At 48.1% G+C, this 27,967-nt stretch overlaps 1 protein-coding gene across 2 annotated transcripts in view; it reads left to right on the top strand.

The window, feature by feature from the left end:
• Nucleotides 1-20,304, top strand: part of TMEM51 (transmembrane protein 51) — a 57,419-nt gene extending 37,115 nt beyond the window's left edge. Inside the window, exons 2-4 of one of the 2 annotated variants that reach the window (XM_045898648.3) lie at nucleotides 10,270-10,344; nucleotides 14,346-14,894; nucleotides 17,038-20,304. In XM_045898648.3, coding sequence (XP_045754604.1) covers nucleotides 14,551-14,894; nucleotides 17,038-17,446 — 753 coding nt within the window. In that variant the 5' untranslated portion in view covers nucleotides 10,270-10,344; nucleotides 14,346-14,550 and the 3' untranslated portion in view covers nucleotides 17,447-20,304. The remainder of the gene's footprint in view (nucleotides 1-10,269; nucleotides 10,345-14,345; nucleotides 14,895-17,037) is intronic. The other variant, XM_045898647.3, reaches the window with a different exon arrangement.
• The last annotated feature ends 7,663 nt before the right edge of the window (nucleotides 20,305-27,967 follow it).

Genomic DNA, 27,967 nt, shown 5'->3' with positions numbered 1-27,967 from the left:
TCTTTTCTTAATGGCAGGATGGGAGACTGGAGTCAGAGAGACCTGCTGTTTGGCTTTAGGCAAGACCTCATTTTCCTCATCTGTAAAATGGGGCAATACCATCTGACTCGGTATTCATGGGATGATTAAATAAACTCTATAGGTAGAGCTTTTAGCAGTATCCTTGGCATAGCTGTTAGGCTATAAATAGTAACAAATTCACTGTTACTATTCACCAGGCCTGGGCTGGTTTAGGTGACAAAAAGCCCTACATAACAATAGATTCAATAAAGTAAATGTTTGTTTTCTTTCATGTAAACAGAGTCCAGAGTTCAGCAGTCTAGGGCTGGGAGGATGGCTCAGCAATCAGCAGGGTCCCAGGCTCCTCTCTTACTGCTCTGTCATCCTCGACTTCATGCTCCAGCAGGGCTGCTGAGCTCCAGCCATCACATCTACACCACGGTCAATAGAAAGGAGGAAAGGGAAAAAAAAGAGAGAGAGAGAGAGAGAGAGATGTACCTTCTAAATGTCCCTTCTACAAACCCTTCCTGAATGTCCCCCTCCCCTGATACACACTTCTGCTTATGTCCCATTGGGGGGAACGTAGTCCTGTGGCATGGCACAGCTCAAGAGGCTGGGTAATGCTCTTTATTCTGGGAAGCCCTGGAAAACTAAGCACCAGGAGTTTCCTTACAGTGGAGGAAGGGCAGAGTGGATATTTGGAACCATGAGCTGGCAGAACAAAACCACCCTACTGAGAATATCAGGCTAGTGAGTCAACATTACCTGCTCTTCTTTCCCTCCCTCCAGCACAGGTAAGAGAAGAAAAGATCAGGTGAGCTGGGCTGGGAGGTGAGCTGTGCCCTCCAGGTGACATCTCACTTCGGCCAGCTGGTTCTGGGGCATCCCGAGGAGGTCATCGCCTTTTCCAGCCCTTAGCTGGGGCCTGACTGGCAGTTACAGACCAGAATGGCAGAGAGGAATGGCAGCCAAGGCACGCCCGCTGGTGCCCCTGAGAAATCGTTTCGCACCTCAGGGGTTTCATTGGGGCTCATCTGTTGACGATGAGGCCACTTCCCATGGTGGCGAGCACAGAATCCAAATGTCATCTGTCCCTTAACCCTTCACTCCTTAACCCTATGAGGTTGACACTGCCTGATCTACTGGACAGAGGGGATTGAACCCCAACCCTTGCACAGACTGTGCTCCCCAACTTCTGTGTATTGTTGGGGGGTTATAGGAGCACTCTCCTCCCGGGCTACTGGGAGCAACAAGGGACACGGTGTTGGGGAGTGCGAGCGATGCTGTGGACATCGTGAGCACTCGTGGAGGTTCGTTCTCCTTTTATTTCCCAACAGAGGTGCCAGCCCCACCAAGCAAGCCTCCTCCATGGGCTGTTATTCTCCTCCTCATCTCCTGCGGGCTGCCCTGTCTTAACCTCGGTTCCAGTTTTATGATTAAACATCCCAGCGTCAATTATTTACATGTCCAGATGACTATCAGGGGTTGCAGGGGGCTGAGTGACTCACATGGGAGAAGTTGGTTTTTATGGAGGGGAAATAGCATGAAGGGAAACAAGGAATTCTACCACCTGACCACAGAGACTGAGGTCAGCCTCAGAAGGGCTGGAAGCATCCAGGGTGCCGCGAGGGTGCTCTCAGTGGGGGTGCGGGGCACCAGGAGGCAGGAGTGGGCGGTGGAGCACTAGCTCTGCCCTCAGACATAGCCAGTTCGAAGCTTAGCTGGATGACTTCGAGCAGGCGTCTTAACTTCTCTGAACATCCATTTCCTCATCTGTGAAATGGGGATTACTCCAGAAAGTTTCTCATCAGGGTTCTTGGGAATGTTCAATGTGTTAATATATGATACATTTTTAAAATAAGTATATTAACTAAATCATAGAAATAATAAATCGTTAATATTTATATCAAGTAAGATATACCAAATTGTCTAAATGCCATTAATAACAATAATAATAAATGCATGGAAAGCACCCAGCACTTGGTAAGCGCTTAGGAGACCGTCCACGGATGCCTACTGTGATCCCAGAACGTTAACAGTTGGGAAAAGAATTGGGTGTGACTTTCAGGGAAGTGACTTCCCGAAAACTGGAAGCAGGTGGAGATGGGGGGCTTCCAGTGGGAATCACAGGTAGCACGGGAAGAGAGGGCAGGGAGAGAGCTGGACAAGCTTGAGTGGATTCCAAAACGGTGCTTGGCAGAAGGTTTGGGAACCCCTTCTGCGGAAGCAGCATCACTGTGGCTAAAAAAGAAAATGTCCAGATATGGGCAGGATAAACGCTCTCGGACTGTGTCCTGGCCTCCACAATCAAGGGCAGCCCCGCTAAAGGCCTGGGAACGGGGAGGGCTTTGCTTCTGCAGGATCCATCGGCCAGCGGAGGTCTGCCTGTCTTCTCTCCACACCTCCAGTTTTGACTCAAAACCCCCATATAAGGACCCCAGAAAATAAACGTCTGCCAAGCTTTGTCCCGAGGGCTGAGGAACTGGAGGTATGAGCCACCAGGAAAGCGGGTGCCTGCTGATACAGCGTGAGAATGCACACCTTTGTCGGTTTCCACCCCAGCCACGTTAGAACAAGTGCAGGCTTGCCTCCAGAGCAACCTCGGGTTAAAATGTAAACCCAGTGCAGGAGGGCCAGGCTGCCCAGCCTCCCTCTGGCCTGGCCACACGAGGAAGAGGTGCAAAATTCACCAAGGGATCCATTTGATCAGGATCCAGGAACGGTGCCCAATTAAAGGAGCTGTTGGACAAGTGAACGGTCTGAGCACCGGCAGGTGCCAGAGGAAGGGTATGCTTGTGCGGGCGGCCTGCGTGCATTTTCTGCGGCTGCTGTAACAAATTACCCCACAGGGTGGCTGGAAACAACACGCCTGAACTCTCTTGCAGTTCCTAAGGCCAGAAGCCCTCAGTCAGTTTCATGGGCTCAAGTCAGCAGGTTTGCAGGGCTGGTTCCTTCTGGAAGCGGAGGGGACAAGTCGCTTCCTCGCCTTCTCCAGTGCCAGAGGTGGCTGCACCCCATGGCTCAGGGCCCCTCCCCTCGTGGCCACAGCCCCTGGCTTCTGACCTCACATCTCCTGCTTCCTCCTCTGACCTTTTTTGCCTCCCTCTTCTAAGGACACTTGTAATTAAATTGGACCCACCTGGATAATCCCAGCTAATCTCCCCATCTCAGGATCCTTAACTTAATCACACCTGAAAAGTCCCTTTTGCCATATAAAGTTAACAGTCACAAGTTCCAGGGATTAGAATCTGGATATTTGGGGTGGGGTGGGGGATCATTATTCAGCCTCCCATTACCTTCTCCCAAATTCTGAGAAACACGGAGTGGGTGAGTGGCAAATAGCCCCGAGCTAAACCCCAGATTCTTCTCTGCCCCCAACTTGAATGGCCTTGAATTAGCCTCTCACACCCCCCGACCCCCCACCCCGGGCCTCTGTAAAGATGATAGATGCTCACCTGCCTCCACAAATCTGGAAATAACAGCTAACACATTGGGAGCCGTTACTCTGTGCTCGTAATGCAGTCACTCATGGATTTTCCAGCCTTACTGTCCCTGGAAACAGCCCGGCAGGCTCCTGCCTCAGGACCTCTGTTCTGTGGTTCCCTACGCCTGGAAGGTCCTTCGCCCAAATATCCACATGGTTCCCTCCCCCACCTCCTTCAAACCCCTGCTCAAATATCGCTTTCTCAGTAACTGTGTTCCCTGACCACTGCATTTCAAGTCCCCACCCCCACACTCCCTACCCCCTCCCCAGGGGGGTATCAGCATTATTGTTCCCAGCTTGTCCTCCCCACCCAGCATTCTATGGAGTTTTCTCCAACAGGTGGTTGTCTGTTGTCTTGGCCATTCCTCTATCCCCAGCACTTACAGCAGGTCCCGGCACACAGTAGGTGCTCTGTTAATGTTTTGTCGAGTGAATCACTAAATACCCGAACCCCCAAACTTTGAGCCCATCATGCATACCAACCCGCGAGGTTTGATCCGAGTCCAGCTCCCCCGACCGGTAAGGCTGCTGAAGCGGACAAAGGTGAGAGGGAGCCTCCAAGCGAGTGTGAAAGAGCCGGGCTAAGGTGGGAGCACAGCCGCTGGTCCCATGAGCTCCCTGTCCCGGGAAGTTCTACGACATCTCGCTGGCCCCGGTCGGGGGGTACCTGTAACAGGTGCCACCTGCCCTGCCTTGGTGAGTTTGGCTGAACGGCTGCTTTCCTACTGCCTCGTGGATGAGGGAGTTCTGAACAAGGAGACTCTGCACAGGGCCACCACTTACATGCTGTGTGACCTGGGGCGAGTTTCTCAACTTCTCTGTGCCTCAGTGTATTCAGTGATAACGTGGACAGAAGGGGGGATAAGAGCACCTCTCTCATAGGATGCTTGGGCGGAACAAATGAGCTGACCCATGCCAAGCACTCAGTGTGAGCCCAGCACACTCTAGGGTCTGGGAAACAGTAGCAGATGTATCCGTTGCTGGCTGCAGGCTGGGGCCGGCTGGGATGGTCAGCGCCTGCGCTCAGCCTTGCTTGCCAGAGTGGGAGGCCACTGGTGGCCCAATCCCAGAGCCTGGAGAGGGATCAAACGGTCAGACTCCCTTTGAATCGGTGGTGACAGGAGCTCTGGTTGCTGCCCTGCGTCTCATGGGCACCAGACTCTGTCCTGGCAGGGGACACACAGCGATGTCACCTTTCCCAAGAAAGACTGAATGTGGCTGGAGCCCTTGAGACTGGTTCCCAGTGCCAGCCTTGCAAATAGGGTGACACACCAGCCACTTGCTTAGAGAAAGATACTGCGTTCAAGCTCCAGAAGACTTAGATACCCGGTTTGTTTTTGTTTTGTTTTTAAGATTTTATTTATTTGAGAGAGAGAGAGAGTGAGCGAGCCAAAGCAGGGGGAGAAGCAGGCTGAGCTGAGCAGGGGGCCCGACGCAGGACTCGATCCCAAGACCCTGAGATCATGACCTGAGCCGAAGGCAGATGATTAACGACTGAGCCAACCAGGCGCCCCAATACCCGGTTTGTTAACTCATTCCTTCTGTTGATGACTCCTGGAGTCATCAGAACGTGTTTGACTTCCTTAATCTCACCAACACTTAAATGGATGAGCAAGGAGACTGGAAATGTCAGGTCTTATAAAATCCATGGAGCTCTTCTGTTGGGAGGGGGGAAGCTGCCTCTTTTCTCTGTAACAAGTGGCAAGCATCTGGGAACTGTCCTCTCCCCCATCTCTGCAATTTCTCAGGCTGAACCCTTCCCACAGGTCTCCTTCATGTCCTCGTACCCCCAAACTCCACCCATGGTAAATGTACATACACCTTAAGGCCTTGCAAAGCGGCTGCTTTTTTTTTTTTTTAAGGTTTTATTTATTTGAGAGAGAGAGAGAGAGAGGGCACACAAGCAGGGGGGGAAGGGCAGAGGGAGACGGAGAAGCAGCCCCGAGCCGAAGGCAGATGCTTAACCGACTGAGCCACCCAGGCGCCCCCAGCTGCCGCTCTATCTTCCTTCCCCCACCTGCTCCAAAGCTAATTTGTTGCTCTCTCTCTAGCCTCCTGTTAAGCCCCATTTTAGCAGTGCTGGTGATTAAAAGCATGGGTTTTGGAATCAGACATACTTTATCCCTGCCTTGTACTAGCTGTGTAACTTTGGATTAGTTACTTTACCTCTCTGAACCTCGGTGTCCTTATCTGTAAAACAAATATAATAGCTCTCGAAGGATTGTGCATGGATGTGTGTCTCCCAAAGCCCTGGCACACAATAGGAACCCGGGAATTGTTGGACTCAAACTCTCTAGAAAGCCAGTTTCACAAAGGCACATCTGTTACCCCCAGTGCTTTTGTGACGAAATCTCTCTGAGGATGAAGTGCAGTGCTCACTGCTGGCCTGCCCGCCCTGCCCAGGGAGGGGTGTGGTGCGAGAGGAGGAGGTACACTGCAAAGTCAGTGGGGATTTGATTGTGAATCTTGCCTGCTGCCTAGAGCTGTGTGACCGAGGGCAAATTACGTAACCTCTCTGAGACTCACAGATAGTGGGGCTAATCATTCCTTGAAGGGTGGATGCTGCTGGTACTTATACTACTATTCCTATAATTACCGCTCTGCCTGGCAGATTCCTGCACATCCCTTCTTTCCTTTTACCCCCGTCAGCTTTCTCGGGCCCAGGCAGCCCTCTCTCCTCCCCTCTACCTTTATGACTCATTTGCACTCACTGCACTTCATTTTTCCTGAATGCTCAAGCTACAAAAACTTGTTCTCAAAGAATGGGAACCTGACATCTTTGACCTTGGTTGGTAGGGAGGTGGCCTGAAATGCCCAGGCAGGACTGGGGCAGCATGGTGGTGGTGGCTCAGCGCCTTTCTCCTCCCGTCCCCCACTGCCTGGGACCGGAACTTGGTGACCAAAGTGACTAGGGGCTGAAACTTGGCCCAGAGGCCCCCACTGAGTTCTTCCTTTGTGATGGGAATGTGGCCTGGTTCCCTGGGAATGCAGCTGGGGATCCCTTTCCCAGTTATGCAGCTTGGCAGGCAGAGGTTGGGGCACAGGGAGACTGGTCAAGGAGCCTCTTTGTCCTGGGATCTGGTCAAGCTGCCAGGCACCTCGGACCGCTGAGATTCCCCTCCCCACGAAAGGCAGCCGGGCCGGGCCAGGCGCTCCTGGAACTGTGCCTTCCAGGGCCAGGGGGCAAGCTTGATGTCCACGCAGGGGTCTAGATCAGATCCCTGCTTTCCAAATCCCCATAGAATTTCTGGGATTCAGAAATTCTGGGAACGGGACAAGGGAAGGCTTAGCTATCACTTGGGACCCTTTGCTCTGCCTCAGCAAGGACAGCACCGTTTCTTTTTTTTCTTTCTTTCTTTCTTTTGTTCAATTTATTCAAAGCATTGTCTTCACATTAGATTCATAGAGACTCCAGTCCAGGTGCGGGATGGCCACACTCGGGTCTCAACCAGGTGGAGTGCTCTAAAGTCCAGAGCTGTGACTATCCGCCCCCACCCCGGACATCCCTGCTGGCTCTGGTTCGCCAAGGGTGCCTGGTGGGAGGGAAGACAGAGGCTGCCCAAAAGGAGGGAGGCTCGGGCTCTCACCCCTGCAGACTTCTGCCTAGGAACACAAGGGAACGCTGAAACCTGAAACTCCACCATGGAGGGATGCCTGGCTCAGTCAGTCAAGCGCCTGCCTTCGGCTCAGGCCATGATCCCAGAGTCCTGGGATCGAGACCCATATTGAGCTCCTTGCTCAGCAGGGAGCCTGCTTCTCCCTCTCCTGCTGCTCCCCCTGCTTGTGCTCTCTCTCATTCTGACAAATAAATAAATAATCTATATATATAAAAAAAAAAACCCTCCACCAGGGCATGTTGGTAGAGTCACCTTCTTGGGTCAGAATGGAAGTCACATCTAGCCTGGGCACCTCTCCCATGTTGCTGGCAAATCGTTTGTTTACAGATACTCCGGAAAGTTGCTCAAACTAATCCTCTCCCCCTCGGTGCCAACCGTGGACTAGGAATTTCCCCAAATTGAAACGGGATATTGGTCAAACTTTTTAACTTGCCAGATATTCATTCTACCAATAGTTATTAAGCACCTGTTAGGTTCCCTAACGAGAACTTTCATTCGGGGAGTTTATCCTCCACTGGGGGAGACAGGGAGCCAACAAGAAAGCGAAACAATACTATTATAGATTGTGAGGTAATGTCATCCATCCATGGGAAGAAATGTCATCAAGGAACCAAGCATGGGGCTTAAGAGTAGCTGGGTTATGGAGAGACATTTTATATAGAATGGTTAAGGAAATCCTCCCTGAGGAGGTGGCATTTGAGCTGAGAGACAGAAGTAGTAAAGAAGTAGCCAGACCAGGGCGCCTGGGTGGCTCAGTTGGTTAAGCGACTGCCTTCGACTCAGGTCATGATCCTGGAGTCCCGGGATCGAGTCCCGCATCGGGCTCCCTGCTCGGCAGGGAGTCTGCTTCTCCCTCTCCCGCTCCTCCCTCTTGTGCTCTCTCTCTCTCTCTCTCACTCTCTCTCTCAAATAAATAAATAAAATCTTTAAGAAAAATTAATTTAAAAAAAGAAGTAGCCAGACCAAAGAGACAGATGGAAGTGTTTCAGGCATGGGGAACAGCAAGTACAAAGGCCCTGTGGCAGAACGTGCTTGGTGTGGGTAAAAAACAGAACAGAAGCACTGAGGGTTGGTGAGCCAAGAGAGAAGATATGAGAAAGGCAGGAGCCAATCCAATCTGGTGGGGCTTGAGGCCACAGGAAAGGAGTTTGGAATTTATGCGAAGAGTGGTGGAAAGGTGTTGATGGGTGTTGGAAATTCCTATTACAAAGTAATTCAGCCAATGAAAAGGGTCTCTATAAGGTATCTGTGAAGTGTAAGGAATAATGTAATAAATAAACACCCATATATTGTTTGGTTTTACCTGGTTTGGAACATCACAGAAGTGGAAACATGCTGCATTTGCTTTTCTGTTCAATGTCACGTTTGTCAGAATGGGCCACGTTGGTGCACATAGCTGCGGATGACATATTCGTGGCTGCGTGGGACTCGCGGAATAATGCTGTCATGGCTTATCCTTTCTCCTGGTGCATGGCCTTATTTGATTTTCTAATGTTGAACCAATCCTACATACTTGGGATAAACCCAACTTGATTGTGATGTATTATGTATTTATCTTTTTAAAACTAATTAATTTATTTAAATTTAATTAATTAACATATAGTGTATTATTAGTTTCAGAGGTAGAGTTCAGAGATTCATCAGTTGCATATAACACCCAGTGCTCATTCCGTCACATGCCCTCCTTAATGCCCATCACCCAGTTACCCCATTCCCCCCCAGCTCCCCTCCAGCAACCCTCAGTGTATTTCCTATGATTAAGAGTCTCTTATGGTTTGTCTCCCTCTCTGATTTTGTCTTATTTTATTTTTCCCTCCCTCCCCCTATGCTCCTGTTTTGTTTCTTAAATTCCACATGAGTGAGATCATATGATAATTGTCTTTCTCTGAAAGACTTATTTTGCTCAGCATAATACCCTCTAGTTCCATCCATGTTGTTGCAAATGGCAAAATTTCATTTTTTTGACGGCTGAATAATATTCCATTGTATATATATATACCACATCTTCTTTATCCATTCATCTGTTGATGGACATCTTGGCTCTTTCCATAGTTTGGCTATTGTGGACATTGCTGCTATAAACATTGGGGTGCAGGTGCCCCTTCGGATCACTACATTTGTATCTTCGGGGTAAATACCCAGTAGTGCAATTGCTGGGTCGTAGGGTAGCTCTATTTTCAACGTTTCTGAGGAACCTCCATATTGTTTTCCAGAGTGGCTGCACCAGCTTGCATTCCCACCAACAGTGTAGGAGGGTTCCCCTTTCTCCGCATCCTCGCCAACATCTGTCGTTTCCTGACTTGTTAATTTTAGCCATTCTGACTCGTGTGAGGTGGTATCTCGTTGTGGTTTTGATTTGTATTTCCCTGGTGCTGAGTGATGTGGAGCATTTTTTCATGTGTCGGCCATTTGTATGTCTTACTTGGAGAAATGTCTGTTCATGTCTTCTGTCCATTTCTTGACTGGATTATTTGTTCTTTGGGTGTTGAGTTTGATAAGTTCTTTATAGATTTTGGATACTAGCCCTTTATCTGATAAGGCATCACAAATATCTTCTTCCATTCTGTCGGTAGTCTTTTGGTTTTGCTGATTGTTTCCTTTGTTGTGCAAAAGCCTTTTATCTTGATGAAGTCCCAATAGATCATTTTTGCTTTTGTTTCCCTGGCCTTTGGAGACGTGTCTAGCAAGAAGTTGCTTGTCACAGAGGTCACAGAGGTTGCCGTCTGCGTTCTCCTCTAGGATGTTGATGGATTCCTTTCTCACATTGTGGAATTCCATTTGCTGGTATTTTGTTTAGGATTTTTGTTTGTGTGCAGACAGATCAGATTGGCCTGTCATTTTCCTTTCTTGCCTTGTCCTTGTTTGGTTTTGGTATCAAGGTTATACACTGCTCATAAAATGACTTGGGGGAATGTTTCCTCTTCTTTTAGCCTCCGGGGCACTTGTGGAAGACAGATAAAACCGCAGAAGGGTCTGGTAAACGCAGCTACCAGACTGTCATCCTTCTGCGGTCCCACTTTTTGGTACAACTTTTCTCGCTTGTGCCTCCAGCCCGACCTATGCCCCCACCCCGCCAAGAAAAAACAAAAACACATTCCTCCCTCATAAGCGTCTCAAATTGAAATGCTCACAGCTTGATTAGAAAGCTGTGTTTCTGGTTTTTTACAGGTGGGTCCTTAACTCAAAAGTTTAGCATGAAGAGTTGTTTTCAGGCCTGCCCTGAGCGCCCCCACGAAACAACAGGTAGGTGCCTCTCTTAACAGATTAACCACTCTTCTTGAAAACCCAGGTATAGGATCACTCACTTATCCTTTAGGGCCTCCCCGAACATGAGCCAGAGTCCAGCCAGAGGTGAGTCTGGCGGAGCTGGGACCCGGGTCTGCCCGCCAAGGCTGCTCTGTTTTAGGGATGTGTTGGAAACTATGTGGTCCAAATCCTCTAAGCACAAAATTAGCTTCTTTCCATATTTTTGAAAGGGAAAGAACACCTTACTAAATATAACATGGGTCAACAAGCCAGAAACAAGATAAACAGCCAGCAGCTGCAGCTCAGGAGCTGGGTTCCACACCCCTGGTGAACCCACCAGGGTCCTGGTCCCCAGAGGGAGGGCAGAATCGACGGACAATTTTAAGCGACCCCCAGGACACATAACCCTGCCACGAACCCAAAACACAAAAACCTTTATTTCATTTTTTTATTCTAAAACCAACACATACACATTTGTGTGTTTCCGATTGTTACTCTCCCAGTAAGAAAAAGAAAATAAAAATCACTCTAATCCCACCGTGCAGAAAACAACTAAAAAGACCATGGAATGCATAATCTGAGTGTTTTGAAATTTAATATAAAACATAAGTGTTTCGGGGCGCCTGGGTGGCTCAGTCAGTTAAGCGTCTGCCTTCGGCTCAGGTCATGATCCCAGGGTCCTGGGATCGAGCCCCACATCAGGCTCCCCGCTCAGTGGGAGGCCTGCTTCTCCCTCTCCCGCTCCCCCTGCTTGTGTTCCCTCTCTCGCTGTGTCTCTCTCTGTCAAATAAATAAATAAAATCTTTAAAAAAAGAAAAACATAAGTGTTTCTCAGCCTTTTTTCCCAGTATTGTTCCCTAAAGTCTTTTTAGACATTGTTTTTGTAATGCCCCCATTTTACCCCCATCCCATGAAATTTTAATACTGCAGATATCCTGTGTGTCTGTTAATGTATGGTGGAGGGCCACAAACCATTGTAATATCTAAGACTATATTACACCATCCCCAAGAACGAATTTTTGCCCCCGCCCACCGTGGGTGGTCTCACCCCACTGGGAATGCAAGCTTTAAATAAAATTAAATAACAAACCTTTCTAGAAGAACTTGCTATGTGCTGGTCACATATAAATCTAGGTGCTTTATGTATGTTTTCTTGTTCACTTATCATAACTCTCCTATGAGGTGAATACCAGAAAGACTTGGTCTCCTTTTACAGTTGTGGAAGCTGAGCCACAGAGAGGTTAAGTAATTTGCCAAAGCCACACAGCTGGGAAAGTTGGGAGTGAGGATCTGAGCCCAGGCAGCCTGGTTCCAAAGTTCATAACTGCTTTGCCTTGCAACAACACCTTCTGATTGTAACAAATCCAAAATACAGAAACAGAGTAACAGGTATACTTCCCAAGCCCTCTCTATTCTCTGAAGCAATCATTGCTAAGTTTGGAATGTGTCTTGCCTGAGATTTTTACATATATGTTTGTATATATGAAAATCTTCTGTCTCTTGTTTATTTTAACGTAAGGAGGATCATCCAGTCTTCCTTCCTATATATTTATGTATACAGATGTGTATATAGAACTTCTTAAAAATTAGAATCACACTGAACATACTTTTTTTTTTTTAACTTTGACTTTAAAATGTATCGTTAGCTGGCTTAAAACCATAATTTAACCAGCACGTGTACCATGTTTTATTTAACCAGATGCAGATTATTGGCTATTGAGACAGTTTCTAGTTTCTCACTGCTACAAAGCTACAATGAATATCCTTGCCTTGTACATAATTCTTAGAAGTTGGAATTACAGAGCCAAAGGGTATAAGCATTTTTGAAACTTTTGATCCATCAGTGCCAAAATTTGCCGTCCGGAAAAATTGTATAAAATCGCTTATCCCAACACCATTACCCACATTGGGTATTATTGCCTGTTTTCCATCACTGACCATTTAACAGGCCCAAATGTGTGAATCCCGACATTTTCATCTCTTTTGGTGACTCTCATCTGGGGCTTGTTTTACTCATGTGACAGGTAAGGCAAAGCTTGAGTCGAGAGAGCAGGGAGGGTAGGAGGTTAAAGTAGCCCCAGTCACTGGTTTAGAAAACACACTCTCCACCTCCCAAGGACAAGGCCTACCTGCTGGACCCCTAGCAGGTGCTCAGTCATGGGCTTTTTCATCTCCTGCTTCCCACACCAGCTTCCGGCTGCACCTCCGCACCACTGTGCCCTCCTCCTCCTCCTCTGGCCATTTGGCAGAACTGCTAAAGCCCTCATCCTTTCCCTTGCTGGCTATGAGTGATATTTGGGAAACAAATACCCTCGTGTGTTAGGTAGCTGATCCACAGCAACTGTCTGCAGTGGGATGGGATCCCTGTTCAGTGCCCTGCATGCCTACACATACATGTTCACACATCAGTATGCATGTATATGTGGGTGTGCACGTGTGCATTTAGCACTGCACCATCCGGGTGCAGACCCTCTTATCTGAAGTGGGACTTGTCTCTCACAGAGACTTTCCATACGCCCTTCAGCCTGAGTTAGGACACCCACCTACCAAATTCCACAGTTTCTAGACTTTCTTCCCACTTTGTCGTTACTCCTTGTAGACTTTTCTGCTGGCCCAGAGCCCCACTAACCCTTAACTTGCTCACCAGTGTCCCTCCAGTGCCTAACACTGCTTAGCAGATGCACAAGAAATATTTGTGGAGTGAAAAAAAAAAAAAAGAAGGAACAGACCTCAAGCCGATAAAGGATATTATCCCAAATATTTTTAGAGTATTTTTTTAACAAAGTGGCCACTTTCAGATTGAGCCCGTTGTTTGATGAGAAAATATCTCTGCAGCATTAGATTTCAAGTGGCCTGGTTGGCCGTCCTTCTGGAAAGATCGGAAAGAATGCAGAGTTGAAAATAGGACCTTGCCCATCCAAACATCTGTCAGGCTTTACTGTTCTGCAAAGGTCGCTGGCCTGGGAATAATGTACTGAGGAGCAGTTAGCCAGGAAGGGTGCTGCTCACTGGTCCTCCTGGCCCCTGAAAGGGTTCTGAGCTAAACCTTCAGGTGACTTGCTTATCTGGCTCACTCTCCCAGCTTACAAATGGTTGTGGAATCCCAGGACGGTGGGCTTGTTTCCTTGAGCACAAGGTCTCTGAGCTGCTTCGTGGGAAGAGGGTTTCTCGCCCAGCTGGGCACAGCAGCTAAGATGGTGAATAGGCTGGCTTCTGCCCCTTTAAGAAAAGCGAAACTCCGTGGGGCTGAAGGGAGGCGAGTCTTGCAGGTAGACTTCAGGTGGCTTCCATTCATTTCATTCAGTGATTGAGCAGACATGTTTGGAGTCCCTGCTGTGTTCTGGGCACAGAGATGTGTCATGGGAAGAGAGAGACTGGCCACAGTAGTCACTGGTGGCCTGTGGGAGTCCACAGAAGGGGCAGCTGAGGAGGGGGGACCAGAGAACTGCAGAAACGCTGGAGGGGGGTGTGCAGAGAAGGGCGAGGTGAGAGATGAGGGGGGAGAGGCGGTCACACGCGTGACTCCAGGAGCCCAGATTTTCTGCTGCAGGAAATGGGGAGCCATGGAGGGTGAGGAGCAGCCCACAGGCCGTGTGGACTGGGACACACCCCCGATGGATGCCCGTCGCCCAGGCGATTTGGGTACAGCTACTGACCACGGCTCACGCACACCATCGTTCACGCTCCTCGCTGGACCCCGTGCCCGCCGAGATTTCACTGCACTTCATTAAATTCCACAAAATGTTTTCAGGCCCCAGAGTGCTGACCTCTCTGGTCTCCTGCATGGAAAGGTCTGGCTTTTCCTTTTCGGGTGGGGTAGGCGGATCAGCCCTCCTTCTGCAGGCACGTAAGCCATCTGGAATGCATCAGCGGCCAGGCCCGGCCAGCGCGCGGCTCGGTCCCGCTCTGGGACTCCTTCAAGAGTGCGCCGCTGCGTCCACAAACGCGTCCGGAATCCGAACTGAGCCTCCTCTCTCTTCTTTCTGCTTTCCTTCCAGACCTCTCGGCCGCAGCTGTCCACGCAGGATGCCTCGAATTTGCTGGAAGCCGTCCCTCGAGAGCGCAGCCGCTGCTTCTTTAGGGCGGCACTAGGGATTTCGTTCCGTGCGTTGAAGGGGTTTCTGTTGTTCTTGCTGCGGCTGCTGGTGCGCTCATTTATTTACTTTCTTGCTTTGCACCGGCCCTCGGCCCGCTCCCACTGGCATGATGGCCCAGTCGAAGGCCAACGGCTCCCACTATGCGCTGACCGCCATCGGCCTGGGGATGCTGGTTCTCGGGGTCATCATGGCCATGTGGAACCTGGTGCCCGGGTTCAGTGCCCACGAAAAGCCGACAGCTCAGGGGAACAACAAGACAGAGATAGGCAGTGGCATTCTCAAGAGCAAGACCTTCTCCGTGGCCTACGTGCTGGTCGGGGCTGGGGTGATGCTGCTTCTGCTCTCCATCTGCCTGAGCATCCGGGACAAGAGGAAGCAGCATCAAGGCGAGGAGATGGCCCACATCCAGCACCAGCCAGGGGTCGAGCCACACGGCCGGGAGGAAGACAGGTGAGGACGGGCTGACCGCCCTCGGACTGGGGGATGGACACACACACACACACACACACACACACTCACACCCACAACGTTCACTGACGAGACTGCTTTAGTCTAGGAGGCTCTGCCTTCCCACTTTCCCCCACTAAGGCTTTGTAAAGCAGTTTATAATTTTCCAAATAACTTTATACTTCTATCCCAGAGTTTCCCAAATCATGCGGTATGAATAGATTACAGGTGTATCAAGATTTTGACACCAGCAGGAAAGCTGCATGGGGCCCAGGGCAGCCAGAGCCTCCAGACGGGCTGTGTGTACGTGCTTTGCGTTGAAAAGGTTGGGAACCAGTGTTCTATTTGGACAAAAATGCCACAAACACATTTAAGAGATAAGCAATAAATCGGGGAACACATGATGAAGGTTGACATCCCTACTAGAAAAAGAGCCCTTGCAAATGAGTATGACAGGGGAGCATATCAGTAGGAAAAGGGACAAAGGATACAAGCAAGCATCTCATAGATGTTCAGACAATAGATGTCCAACCTCATTCGTCACGAAATGCAAACAAAAAGAAGGTGTCGTTATTCTTTGCCTATCTTAATGGCCAAGCCGGGCAGCCCTCGGTGTTGGAGAGCTGTGGGGAAATGGGTCACTGATGGGGGTATTGACTGACACAACCTTTCTGAAGAGGAGTTTTCACAGTGAGAGGAGATATTGAAGATGCGTGTTCCTATCCATTCTGTTCCTACGAGTTCACCCTTGGGAGAAAAAATCACGCAAGTGCAAAGGAGTCTGTGCCCTTAGGTTTATCAGAGCGTTGCTTAGAACAGCAAAAAATTGAGAAACAACCTAAATATCCACCATTCAAGCTAAATCATGGCACGCCCACTCGGTGGCATTCTGCACAGCCATTGCTGAGCTGTAGTTGCTAGTGCGGGACCATATGCACCGTGGTGAGAAAGGGAGGTTACAACACGGCATCTGTGGTGAGGTCCTAATCGCATCAAATGTTGCAGCTGTGGGATTAGAGGGGGGTCTGGAAAGGTGTACAACAGAGTATTAACAGTGGTTGTCTCCAGGTGGAAGGAGATGGGACGGTTTTCTTTTCTGCCTTAGGTTTTCCTGTGTTTAGATTTTCTGCAACTTTGTCATCCTTCTAGTGGGAAGGGAGTTGTTTTTGGCTTGGAAAAACGAAACCTATTTTCTGATAATAAAAGATCATGCACACATATTCTCGAAAACTCAGGAAATACAGAAAAGAACAAAGAAGGAGAATCAGTCTCCCCTAATTCCCCACCCTAGCCAGGAGCACACACATGCTAAGGGAAATGAGAGGTAGGCCTGGACAAACAGGGAGGGGCTGATGTTGACCACTATCACCCTACAGGTTCAAGTGCAGAGTCCTGGACTATGGCTTATGGCACTATTCCCTCAACATGTGTAAAAAAAAAAAAAAGAAAGAAAAAAAAGACACCTGACTTTCTGGTTTTCTCTTTCAACAGTCAAAGGAGACTAAGCCTGAGGATAAGACCTTTGAGCCTTATAGTGAACTTGGAAGACAAAATTACAGAATACCTTGAAATACATATAAATTTTATAGTCGACATTCCTTCTCTACCTGGGGACAACCATTCTGCTTCAAACTGGCTGCTGCTTCGTGCACGTTTGTGTGGCCTTTGGCAAAAGGACCCAGCTTGGCGCCAGAACAGTCCATCTGGCATGTGGTTAAGCATGAGTCTTAAAAGCAAAGGGGGGTTCACACTTCCTCGTGTTAACACTTCCAGATCATCCAGTGTAGTCGTTGAGTGTGGCATTCAGTTCCTGCTCTCCCACTTCCCACGTACATGACCAAGTCACATAACCTTGACGTATCCGTTTCCCCATCCATAAAATGGGTATGAAAATAGTACCTAACTCATAGCATTGTTAGGAAGATGAAACTGGTTGATATGTGTTAAAGTACTTAGCACAGTACCTGACGCCTAGCACACGGTTCAAGTGTTAGCTTTTATTACTTTTGGCACCCACGGGTTGTTCACAAGGCTGGTGTATGTGGACCCGGTGCTGACACAGGATCCGGAGTTCATCTACTTGTGATTTTCAATATGGCGGGAGCACATGCTAACACTCTCCATGTTGGTGCTTGTTGTCTTGCAGCCAGGAGGAGGAGGAGGACGCCTCCTCCAGGTACTATGTCCCCAGTTACGAGGAAGTGATGAACACAAACTACTCAGAAGCGAGGGAACTGGACCAGAACCCGAGGATGAGCATCTCTCTCCCGTCCTATGAGTCCTTGACGGGTCTTGACGAGACGAGCCCCACAGCTGCCAGGGCCAACGTGGAGACCAGCCCGGGGAATCCACCCGACAGGCAGAACTCCAAGTTGGCCAAACGCCTAAAGCCACTCAAAGTTCGAAGGATTAAATCCGAAAAGCTTCACCTCAAAGACTTCAGGATCAGCCTCCCGGACAAAAACGTCCCTCCTCCCTCCATCGAGCCTTTGACCCCCCCACCACAGTATGATGAAGTCCAGCAGAAGGCTCCTGATGCCCGGCCACCTGACTGACGGCCCCGCTCAGGTGTGTTCCTCCGGTCGCTCACCCTCCACGCCACGGACCCCCCGTGAAGCCACTTCAGCTGCAATTGAGGAGCGGAGGGGGCAGATGCATACAGATTGATGTGGATGGGGGTGAGGGAGGGGGGCGTGGGGAGTCCAGTGACTAGGGACTGACTGACATCCACAGAACCTCACGTGGCAGGTGCGTCGGGAATAGGTGCTGCCTCGGATCTCGGGATGTGGACCCCGTCGGGGTCCTCGCGGGGTACGCACCTTCCCCATCGTTTTTCCCCAACTCTGGGTTGTTGGCCACAACACCTCTCTTTCCAAACAGGAGAGGATGCCTAGCAGCTGGTTTAGGTTGTGATTTTTGTTTTGCTTCCACTAGGACTGTTTTGTTTCAAAAAGAAAACAAGATATGCCTTTGCTTTCTTCACCGGAGTCCTGAGCTGTGGGTAGGAGATATGACTCGGCTTTCTAGAAAGGACGCGGGGCCGTTTCGGGAATGAAGTGAAACAAGAGGCTGATCGATGATGTGGGGGTGAGGCCCAGCTGGGGCTCTCTCAGAGCCCCTGAAGCTGTTGGCTCTCGGAGGGCACAAGGCCCGGTGATGCATAAGATCAGAGTCTTTACTGGTACGCTTTCCTAGTGCCTTCTGGGTAAGGGCAACAAAGGAAAGCTGTGTGAGATATTTTATTCCTTCTAAAGTGCCGTGCAAGTGAGCTTTTTATAATAAAATATTTTATATGTAGTACATTTGGGCGCTGAATTACTGTCGCAGCTCTTCCAACACTGACTTGCTTAGGGAGAAATATCACTGATAATAATAGTTGCTGCTAATCTGCACAAAACACTTCACCCGTGTTACGGCATTTCATCTGCATCCTGGTATCACTGCCATTTTGCAGGCTAGCTCACAGAGGCTCAGGTTCAAGTGCCTCACGTCACATCGCTAGGAAGTAGCCGCGCTAGAGTCTGAACCCCAGCCGTCTGGCTCCAGGGCCTGAGTTCTTTAAATGCTCTACTGTGCCATTCAGCGTAAAGAGCTTTTTCAAACTTCGAATGAGGATCTGTGCTTCCCAGGAAGGGGAAGCTATTACTGCTGCCCCTTCGACCCACATACCCAACAGAACATGGTGGCTGTCTAGACAGCAGCTCCTACCGACCTAAACGTCCCCCCAGCATCCCCCTCCTGAGACCCGGCCCAGCGGGAGCCGAGGGGCTGTATGCTCAGAAAGGCCGGGTGAGTGTGTCCTCATGCAGGGGGCAAAGTGCCTGCCTGTGGAACCCAGGAAAGCAGTTCAACTAATGAGGATGCCCAGGGGATTGCTGACTGCTGAGACTAAGCCAGAAGAGGAACGACTGGGGTCAGGGTCTTGACCGTGGAGTGGGAGTCTGGGAAGACACACCTGAGTCCAGGGGTGCCTTCCTGGTACTGGGAAGCATGAAGTGGAGTCTGCATGGCTAGGAGAAGAGTAAATTCTGAGGCCCTGGATGTTTCCTAAAAACTTCTAAGTAGAGAAGAGGCAGCAGGTAGGGAATGAATCACTCCTGATCTCAGGATGGGCAGTACGGTCTAAATTCCAACCTTTCACTTTCCTTATGCAAATCAATCTATTAAAAGGGAGCTGCAAGGACCTGCTTCGTGGCTTAAGACACCAGAGACCTGTGGCTCTCCATGTATCTGGGGGAAGTTAGTCTTTATGCTTCCTCCTGATGGGAAGACAAACAGGAGGAAAAAGAAAAGATGAGCAGGGCACCTGGATGGCTCAGTTGATTAAGCCTCTGACTCTTGACTTCGGCTCAGGTCATGGTCTCAGGGTCGTGAGAATGAGCCCGGAGTAGAGCCCTACATTGGGCTCCACGCTCAGCAGGGAGTCGGCTGGAGATTCTCTCTCTCCTTCTGTCCCTCCACCGCCCCCTTTCTAAAATAAATAAATCTTTAAAAAAGAAAAGGAGAATAGCAAGATTCCAAATGATAGAAAGGGCCCTCAAAAAAAAAAAAAAAAAAGAAAGGGCCCTCAGTCTGGGCTCTGGTGGATCATCCTGTGGGGCGTCTGCCCAGCCTAGACCCTCCTGGGGGGAGAAAGTTTTGGGGCTTGTAGTGGGCTGGATGGTAACCCTGAAAGATCTCAGGACCTAAGTCCTAGGACCTGCGGAAGTTACCTGACAAGGTAAAGGTTTTGCAGGCATGATTAAATTAAGGGTTTTGAGATGAGGTTATCCGGGAATCACCAGGTGAACTCTAGATGCCATCCACAAGTGCACTTGCAAATGAGAGCTGGGGGACACCACACGCATAGAAGGGGAGGAACCATGGTGACCACGGCTGCAGAGACTGGCCTGGTGTGTCTGCAAGCCAGGGACTGCCGGCAGCCCTGGAGCTGGAGGAGGCAAGGGGATTCCCCCCTAAGCATCCACAGGAGCTGCAACCTTGACTGTGGCCCAGCTGATGCTGGTTTTGGACTTCTGGCCTCCAGAACCATGAGAAAATACCTTTCTATTATTTTAGGCTACTAAGTCTGTGGGAATTTGTTGCCTAGAACATGTAGCATATAGAGCATGGTTCACCTTTGTCTATAGGAAGGCAGAGAGAATGTTAGCTGGAAATGTGGCCTGGAGACCTGAACAGTGCCTAGAGAAGCAAAAGAAAAAAGAAAAAATCCATCTGCAGTATTAAGATAAAACCACCTGTCAAAGCAGGGGACCACCTTCACCTCAAAATTCCCCAAGGCACACTCATCCTGTTTGCCCCTTGGTCCAGATCTATCAGGGCCCTCCATCTTTTGACTCAAAAAAAAAAAAAAAAAAAAAAAAAAAGGTGGGGGGCAGAGGGTAAAAGCCAGAATAAAGCCTCTAGCCCTTTCCTCTCCATCATGTTTCTGTTCTTAAAGTAAACATGAAAGGACAGAAATATGGGAGAAAATTCAAAAAGCCACCCAGGCTTCTTGAGCCTAAATAGCCCCAGGGCCAAGAGCAGAGAAAAATCCCACCTAGTGCTCCCACTCCACCCAAAAAGGAGGAATCTCAGCCACTATATTGGTGTCACGTGAGTGCTACTCTCTCAGGTCACAGCTAATTGGACCTGAGGTGTGTGTCCACCTGACCCAGGAGAACCAATCAGAAGCTGAGCTGGGCTAAGCCCTGCTCCCTCAGGAATTGGTCCTGTGATGGATGGAGAGGCCATTGGATGATGGGGTCTCAGGGATTAGGGGGCAGTTTGGGCGCCATCGTGATGGGCCACAGGTGAGCAAAGCAGGGGAAGAGGCAGAAAGAGGCAGACATGAACAATGAGACCTCGGAAATAGCTGTCTCCGGATGGCTTTCTGGTCCTTGGTCCTTGTCCCTTGGGAAGCCCAGCCCAGCCTTTGGGTTCTGTAAGAGATGCTGTGTCCTCCCAGTAAATCCCCCTTTTGAGTTCTGACCCTAAATTTAGCCAAAGTCCTTGAAGGGAGGCACTGCCTTTGCATCATAAACAGTGCTGAGCACACAGTGGGCACTCCACCTATCCCCGATTTTTTTTTTAATAATATATATATAATCTTTTTTTTTAAATTTTTTTATTCTTATATTATCCCCATACATTACATCATTAGCTTTAGATGTAGTGTTCCATGATTCATTGTTTGTGCATAACACCCTGTGCTCCATGCAGAATGTGCCCTCCTCAATACCCACCACCAGGCTAACCCATCCTCCCACCCCCCTCCCCTCTAGAACCCTCAGTTTGTTTTTCAGAGTCCATCGTCTCTCATGGTTCATCTACCCCTCCGATTTCCCCCCCTTCATTCTTCCCCTCCTGCTATCTTCTTCTTCTTCTTTTTTTTTCTTAACATATATTGCATTATTTGTTTCAGAGGTACAGATCTGAGATTCAACAGCCTTGCACAATTCACAGCGCTCACCATAGCACATACCCTCCCCAATGTCTATCACCCAGCCACCCCATCCCTCCCACCCCCCACCACTCCAGCAACCCTCAGTTTGTTTCCTGAGATTAAGAATTCCTCATATCAGTGAGGTCATATGATACATGTCTTTCTCTGATTGACTTATTTCGCTCAGCATAACATCCTCCAGTTCCATCCACATCGTTGCAAATGGCAAGATCTCATTCCTTTTGATGGCTGCATAATATTCCATTGTGTGTGTGTGTGTGTGTATATATATATATATATATATATATATATATATATATATATATACCACATCTTCTTTATCCATTCATTTGTCAATGGACATCTTGGCTCTTTCCACAGTTTGGCTATTGTGGACATTGCTGCTATAAACATCAGGGTGCACGTACCCTTTCCACCTATCCCCGATTTTTACTCTCACTTTTCTCAGACTGGTTAGAGTCCTGACGAAGGGGAGCCACGAGCAGATCATTGAGGCAAAAGGTTTCTCTCTTCCTCAGTTCCCAAGACAGCAACTCCCATCATGGAGAGCGGGCAAATCAGTCCATTTTGTTTGCTCTCTGGCCTGATACCAGCTCTTCGGTACCTTTAGAACTGAGTGGCTCATACTAAGAAAGTGAATGTCAGGAGGCCATGGCTATCAGGACTTAGAGACCCTCTCCCTTGTTGATTCCCAAGCTTGCTTCCCTAGACTTTGATGAGTGGAAGTGGAAAAGTCCCTGATTAAATTCATTTGGAAATCCACAAGTGAAACATTTTTACTGAGCATCTACTATGTGCCACATGCTAGGGATCAGCTGCAAACAAATGGACCAAGTCCCTGCTGACACCAAGGCTATGTTCTGGGCTGAGGGGGACAGACAATGAACAAAGATATAAATACATAAGCTATAATGTCAGGAAATGAGAAGCCGTGTGAAGAAAGATGAGGCACTAGAGCGTCGCCTGTTTGGGTGATTGGAAAAGTCTCTTGGGAAGTAACATTGGAGAAAAGTGGGGAGTGAGCCACATAGAGATCTGGGTGCAGAGAATTCTAGAAAGCCTCTCACATGCTTATGCACATTATGAATCTCCAAGCAGATGTTGCAGGATATAGCATTTCCCAAACCAATTTGGTCTCACCACCTTTCTTCCCCACAAAGGCTCTTCCATGGTCAGCTTTCATGGACTACCCCATAGGGAATGGTGATTGAGCCAAACCCAGTAATTCTGCAGGGGGAGAATCAGGCCCAGAGCAGACAAGAGCCATGTCCAAAGTCCTACAGCTCATTGACGAAGCTGTCCGTTAGCTTCCTTGTTGCGTGGCATTCAGGTCAAAGATCGCCAGTGAGGGCCCCAGCAAAAGATCACAATGATCACAAGATGGCCCAGAACCCGACACCTCAGGGGAGAGCCAACCTCACATGGGAGGAGGGCAGTCAGATGGATGACATGCTGATACAAACCAACCAGCCCCCAGACACAACGTGTGACAAACCATTCTCAGCTGCCGGTGACACTGGTAAATGTTCACACAAATGCCAGACCTGGACATCTTCACCTTAGATCAGTGGTTCTCCACCAGGATTGAGTTTGCTGCCCAGGGGCCATTGGGAATGTGACAGTGGTGGTGGGGGGAATGGGGGGGCTGCTAAGGGCATCTAGTGGGGCCAGGAAACTATTAAACATCCTACAGTGCAGAGGACATTACCTACAACAAAGAGTTATCCTGCCCCAAATGTCAAGAGTGCCAAGGTTGACAAATCCTGCCCTGGACAAAGGAAGATCTGTTCTCTTGAGCAGTGGGGACTCTGGGGATAGAGCTTGGCCACCCAGGGTCGGCTCTATCAAAAACCCAGAAACACTCATCCTTGGAGATCAGCCTGAGTGTGGTATTTATGATTTTCCTTAAAAAAAAACCTGTCATTTTTACAAAGACCATTTTCCTATCCCTCCCCAATAGAACTATAAATCTAATTCTCCATGGCATGTATAAACAGATCTCTTCCTTTTCTCCATCCCCAGTCCCTATTCTGTGCATTAAAAACTCTCCGTTGGAATTTATTAACTGTCATTTAAAGGATGTGGGAAAGATAATAGTAGTATTTACAAACTCAAAAAGATTTTAAGAAAGTTTAGATTACTTAAAAGCATACTAATGAAGGCTATATTTCAAAATAAAACAACTACAATATAATTTGAGAAGCAAAAATTATGGCCTGATCTTCTGGGATGTAAGTCTTCTCAGAAAAAATGTCAATAATACAGCAAGCTTCTCAGGGAGAAGCTGGGCTCAGTACTGTATAAAATTTGAAAGGTGCGTGGAAACTTTATTTTTTTTTAAGATTTTATTTATTTGTTTATTTACTATTTGATGGAGAGAGAGAGAGCACAAGCGGGGGAAGCAGCAGAGGGAGAGGGAGAAGCAGGCTCCCCGCTGAGCAGGGAGCCCGACGCGGGGCTCGATCCCGGGGTCCCAGGATCATGATCTGAGCCGAAGGCAGATGCTCAACTGACTGAGCCACCCAGGTGCCCTGCATGGAAACTTTAAACCCAAGAATGTTCTTACTATTTATCCTCAAGATGTCTTATTTTAGAAAGCATCTTGGTAGTTGTGTCCAGTCAGGAAAAATTATTAGCATCTACTTTAGCAAAGCACAAAAGAGGGAAAGATAATGTAACAATGTGGTAGCAACTAGACAAGCCGTAAATATGTGTTTATAAGAGAAAGTGTGTGAGTACTTGATGTAAGCAAGTGAAAAAATGCATCTGCCTTACCTCAAATTGAAAAATTGAACCAATAAAATAAAATAAAAAGCTGCATTTTTTGTTTCTGACAAATTAGTTGTCTTTTTAAACATCAGATTCAACTTGTCCACAAATTGACTTTTCAAATAGTACCATTCTAGCACTTTCCACTGGTAAATTCACTTCACTTCAGCACCAAGTGGGTTGTTTTAAATCAATACAAATGCAGCAGAAGAAGGGATACAGGAGAAGCCGTGAGCCATAACTTTAACGACATTCAAAGGTAATGCTAAGTTTATGGAAAACATCCATTCAATTGATCAAAATGGCAAAGGAATGGGACCCAAAAAAGCTGACTGCTGTATGGGATAAAACTTGATTTTGATATTTATTTCCTAAGTTAAAGAAAAAAAAAATCAAGGCATAATGTTTTCCCATTGGCCTGAAAGCAATATAAATTGTCCATTAATCTTCCCTTAAGCCAATAATAGAACAGTCTCAAGGGGCAAAATAGGAGCCAGAAATAAGAAGGGGAAATGTAGGAGAACGCCAAATGGCTAAGTTGTGTGGATATGTTAGGAACAGACTGTCCCATCATTCTATTTCTTGTATACTGGAATTCTCAGATGTGTACCTTTTTTTTTAAAGATTTTATTTATTTATTTGACAGAGAGAGACACAGCGAGAGAGGGAACACAAGCAGGGGGAAGTGGGAGAGAGAGAAGCAGGAGAGGGAGAAGCAGGCTTCCCGCAGAGCAGGGAGCCCGACGCGGGGCTCGATCCCAGGACCCTGGGATCATGACCTGAGCCGAAGGCAGACGCTTAACGACTGAGCCACCCAGGCGCCCTCAGATGTGTACATTTTTATACATCCTTTCATTGAATAAACATTAGATTAAAAGGAATATGCAAGTCAGGGTTTCTCAACTCTGGCATTATTAACACTTGGGGCTGGATGACACTGACGTGGGCTGGGGAGCATGCTGTCCTATGCACCATAGGATGTTTAGCAGCATCCCCGACCTCTCCCAACTAGAGGACAGTAGCCTCTCCCACGTGTGACAATCAGAAAGGTCTCCAGACATTGTCACAAGTCCCCTGAGATGTAAAATATCCCTGAGAACCAGAGCTTGAAGTCTAGTGGGAGAAGTGCAGGATGGGAAATTGGAAAAACATATTATCATTCAGGTGGTACTTTCCATGTTTGTAAAATGCAGATGTTGACAATCGCCTCGGGTCACCAGACTGGGAGAGTCAAATGAGTAAACTATATGTGAAAATGCTACAAAAAGTAGTCTTGAGCTGGAATGGATCTAGAGCTCATCTTGTCCAACTTCCTTGTACAGAGAAGGAAACTAAGACAAAATGTTTACCTAAAGACCACACCAAGGTGATACTAACATAGATAGTTATAATTATTGTGTGGTTTCCACCTGGAAAAACAAAGCACACAGAGCCCATTTCAGTGGACCCCTGAGATTGCATAGTGTGATCCTCAACCCAAATAATGGCTTCGATGAGCTGAAGCACCTCTACAAATTTTTTTTTTTAACATTTATCCATTCATTTTAGAGAGAGAGAGCACGGGGGGAGGAGCAGAGGGAGAGGATCTCAAGCAGACTCCCCGCTGAGCGCAGAGCCCTGTGTAGGGCTCAATCCCATGACCCTGAGATCATAACCTGAGCTGAAATCAAGAGTCAGATGCCCAACTGACTGAGCCACCCAGGCACCTCTACAGATTTTTGAATCAAAGATTCCTAATGATATTTTTAAAAACTCACTGGTCACTTTGGCAGTTGCTTCTTACTTTGAATATTGATACATAAAAAGAAAGAACCAATTTTTTATTCTGCCTTTCCTGAACAAACCCTATTTTATGATAAACATAAACAAATAGTTGATGAAGGAAAACCCTTCTTTCTCAAAGAATTCTAGCTAATACTTACCAAAGGAATAGCAATCAGAAAAATCACAACTTAGCAACCCCAAAGGAAATAGTGGATCTAGAGAATGATACTCAAAAAAGGCTAAAACTATTAGTTGAAAAGTTAACAGGTACCAGAAATGGGAGGTTAAGACTTGGACCTTTGCCAAGTGCGCTAGCCAAGTCTCAGATGCCCAGACTGAGCCAGCACCCTCAAAGGCAAAGGGAGGGCTTTAAAATTTTTTTCCTGGACCGCCAGTAAAGGGAGCCTAGGAGGCAATCTGTCTGTTTTCAGTGTGGGTCTGGAGGGAAAATTTTAATTAAGGCCACAATAATAATAAAGATGCCTGTCACCCTGAGACCCTGAGGATCTGTAACCACATGGGGCTGGGGTTCAAATTTATACTCCATGTGTTCAGTGGGAAAACTCCAAGCTAAGGAAGTAAATGTAAGTGGTTACAGGTTATTAGCATCCCTGGCATCCAGCTGAAACCAACAAAAAGCTTTCCTAAAGGAAAGCAGCCGGGAATCAGACCCCGAAGGATTCCCACAGGTTAAGTTCAATCCAAAATGAGATCAAAATCAAATCACTATGCATCTGAGAAACAAGCCAGGATGAGGCAGAGTGGGCAGAAGCAAACCATAGAAGGAGACATGCACACCCCCCAATCACCCTCAAGGACTTCAGACACCGGAATTCTCAGATTCAGCTTCTAAAATCATGATGTATGAAATCTTTTTTTCAGAGGGATTTACCCATGGGCAAGGAATGAGACTAGCAAAAAAGGTAGGCATTTGTCCTCGGGAGTTTATGGGAGCACGGGGAGAGCTATCTGACCCCTGTACCCTTTGGCACTTCCATTCTGGTAGGAGAAACAGATTTATTTACAGAATTGAATTATGCTGGGGATGAAAGCCCAAGTGCTCCCAGAAGCCAGAGAGGAAGTGTGAGCGGTGCAGTGGGCAGGGGGAACACAGAGAGTATCTAAAGAGGGCAGTCCCTCCTCGGTCCTCACAGACTGCTGATCTATATGCAAGAATACAGCCCAGGTTCCCATTTTCCAAGGAAAGGCATTAATTTAATATAAGTTAAAATGGTCTGTACATGTTGGCCACTGTGATAGATATCTGCAGTTTTTGTCACTCAGGACCTCTCTTCTAAAACAGTATGGTGGGGCGCCTGGGTGGCTCAGTTAAGTGTCTGCCCTCAGCTCAGGTCGTGATCTTGGAGTCCCAGAATCAAGCCCCGCGTCGGGATCCCTGCTCAGCGGGGAATCTGCTTCTCCTCCTGCCTCTCACCCTGCTCGTGTTTTCTCTCTGTTTCTCTCTCATAAATAAATAAAATCTTAAAAAAAAAAACAAAACAGTATGGTGTTATGATCCCCCTTTGGGGGACCATACCTCTCCCCCTGTCTCAGCCTACTCTCACAGAGATGGTGTGGATACCACCTGGAGGCAGGGAGAGGCATGTAACTCAAGCCTCAGCCAGTCAGAGCAGAGCAGTCTCTTGGCCTCAATAATCGGTTCAGGAATGGGCCTGTTCCCCAATCAGAGGAAATGAGAAGCAGTGAGGCCCTTTGGGCGAAACTTCAGGAAAAGACTCACCCTCATTCCCCATGGGATTCCTGAGAAGATGCAACGGCTGGAGCTATGGCAGCCCTTTTGTGACCATGATACCAGGATTCTCTCTGAGCTTGGATCCACATGGCTAAAAGCATTGCTAAGAGCTGAAGAGAGGCCAGGGCTTGATGACATCACTTGGGCCTGAACCCAGCTGTTCCCTCTAGACTTTTCTTTCATGGTAACTAGTGACTTTGCTTCATGCTGACACCAGTTGGAATTGGTTTCTCTTTCACTCCACAGAAGGAGGCCAAACCCTTCAGCTACTACTTAAAAGTCTTTAAGACACTATGAAAGCCAAACAAACATCTCTCAGGGCTGACATGGGTCTCCGTTTCCAGT

This window comes from Mirounga angustirostris, unplaced genomic scaffold, assembly GCF_029215605.1.
Source record: "Mirounga angustirostris isolate CCGP_5_RB_7025 unplaced genomic scaffold, mMirAng1.0.hap1 SCAF_4, whole genome shotgun sequence".
NCBI classification, from domain to species: domain Eukaryota; kingdom Metazoa; phylum Chordata; class Mammalia; order Carnivora; family Phocidae; genus Mirounga; species Mirounga angustirostris.
Note: the sequence above shows the minus strand (reverse complement) of the source record. Positions and strands in the feature narration are given on the sequence as shown.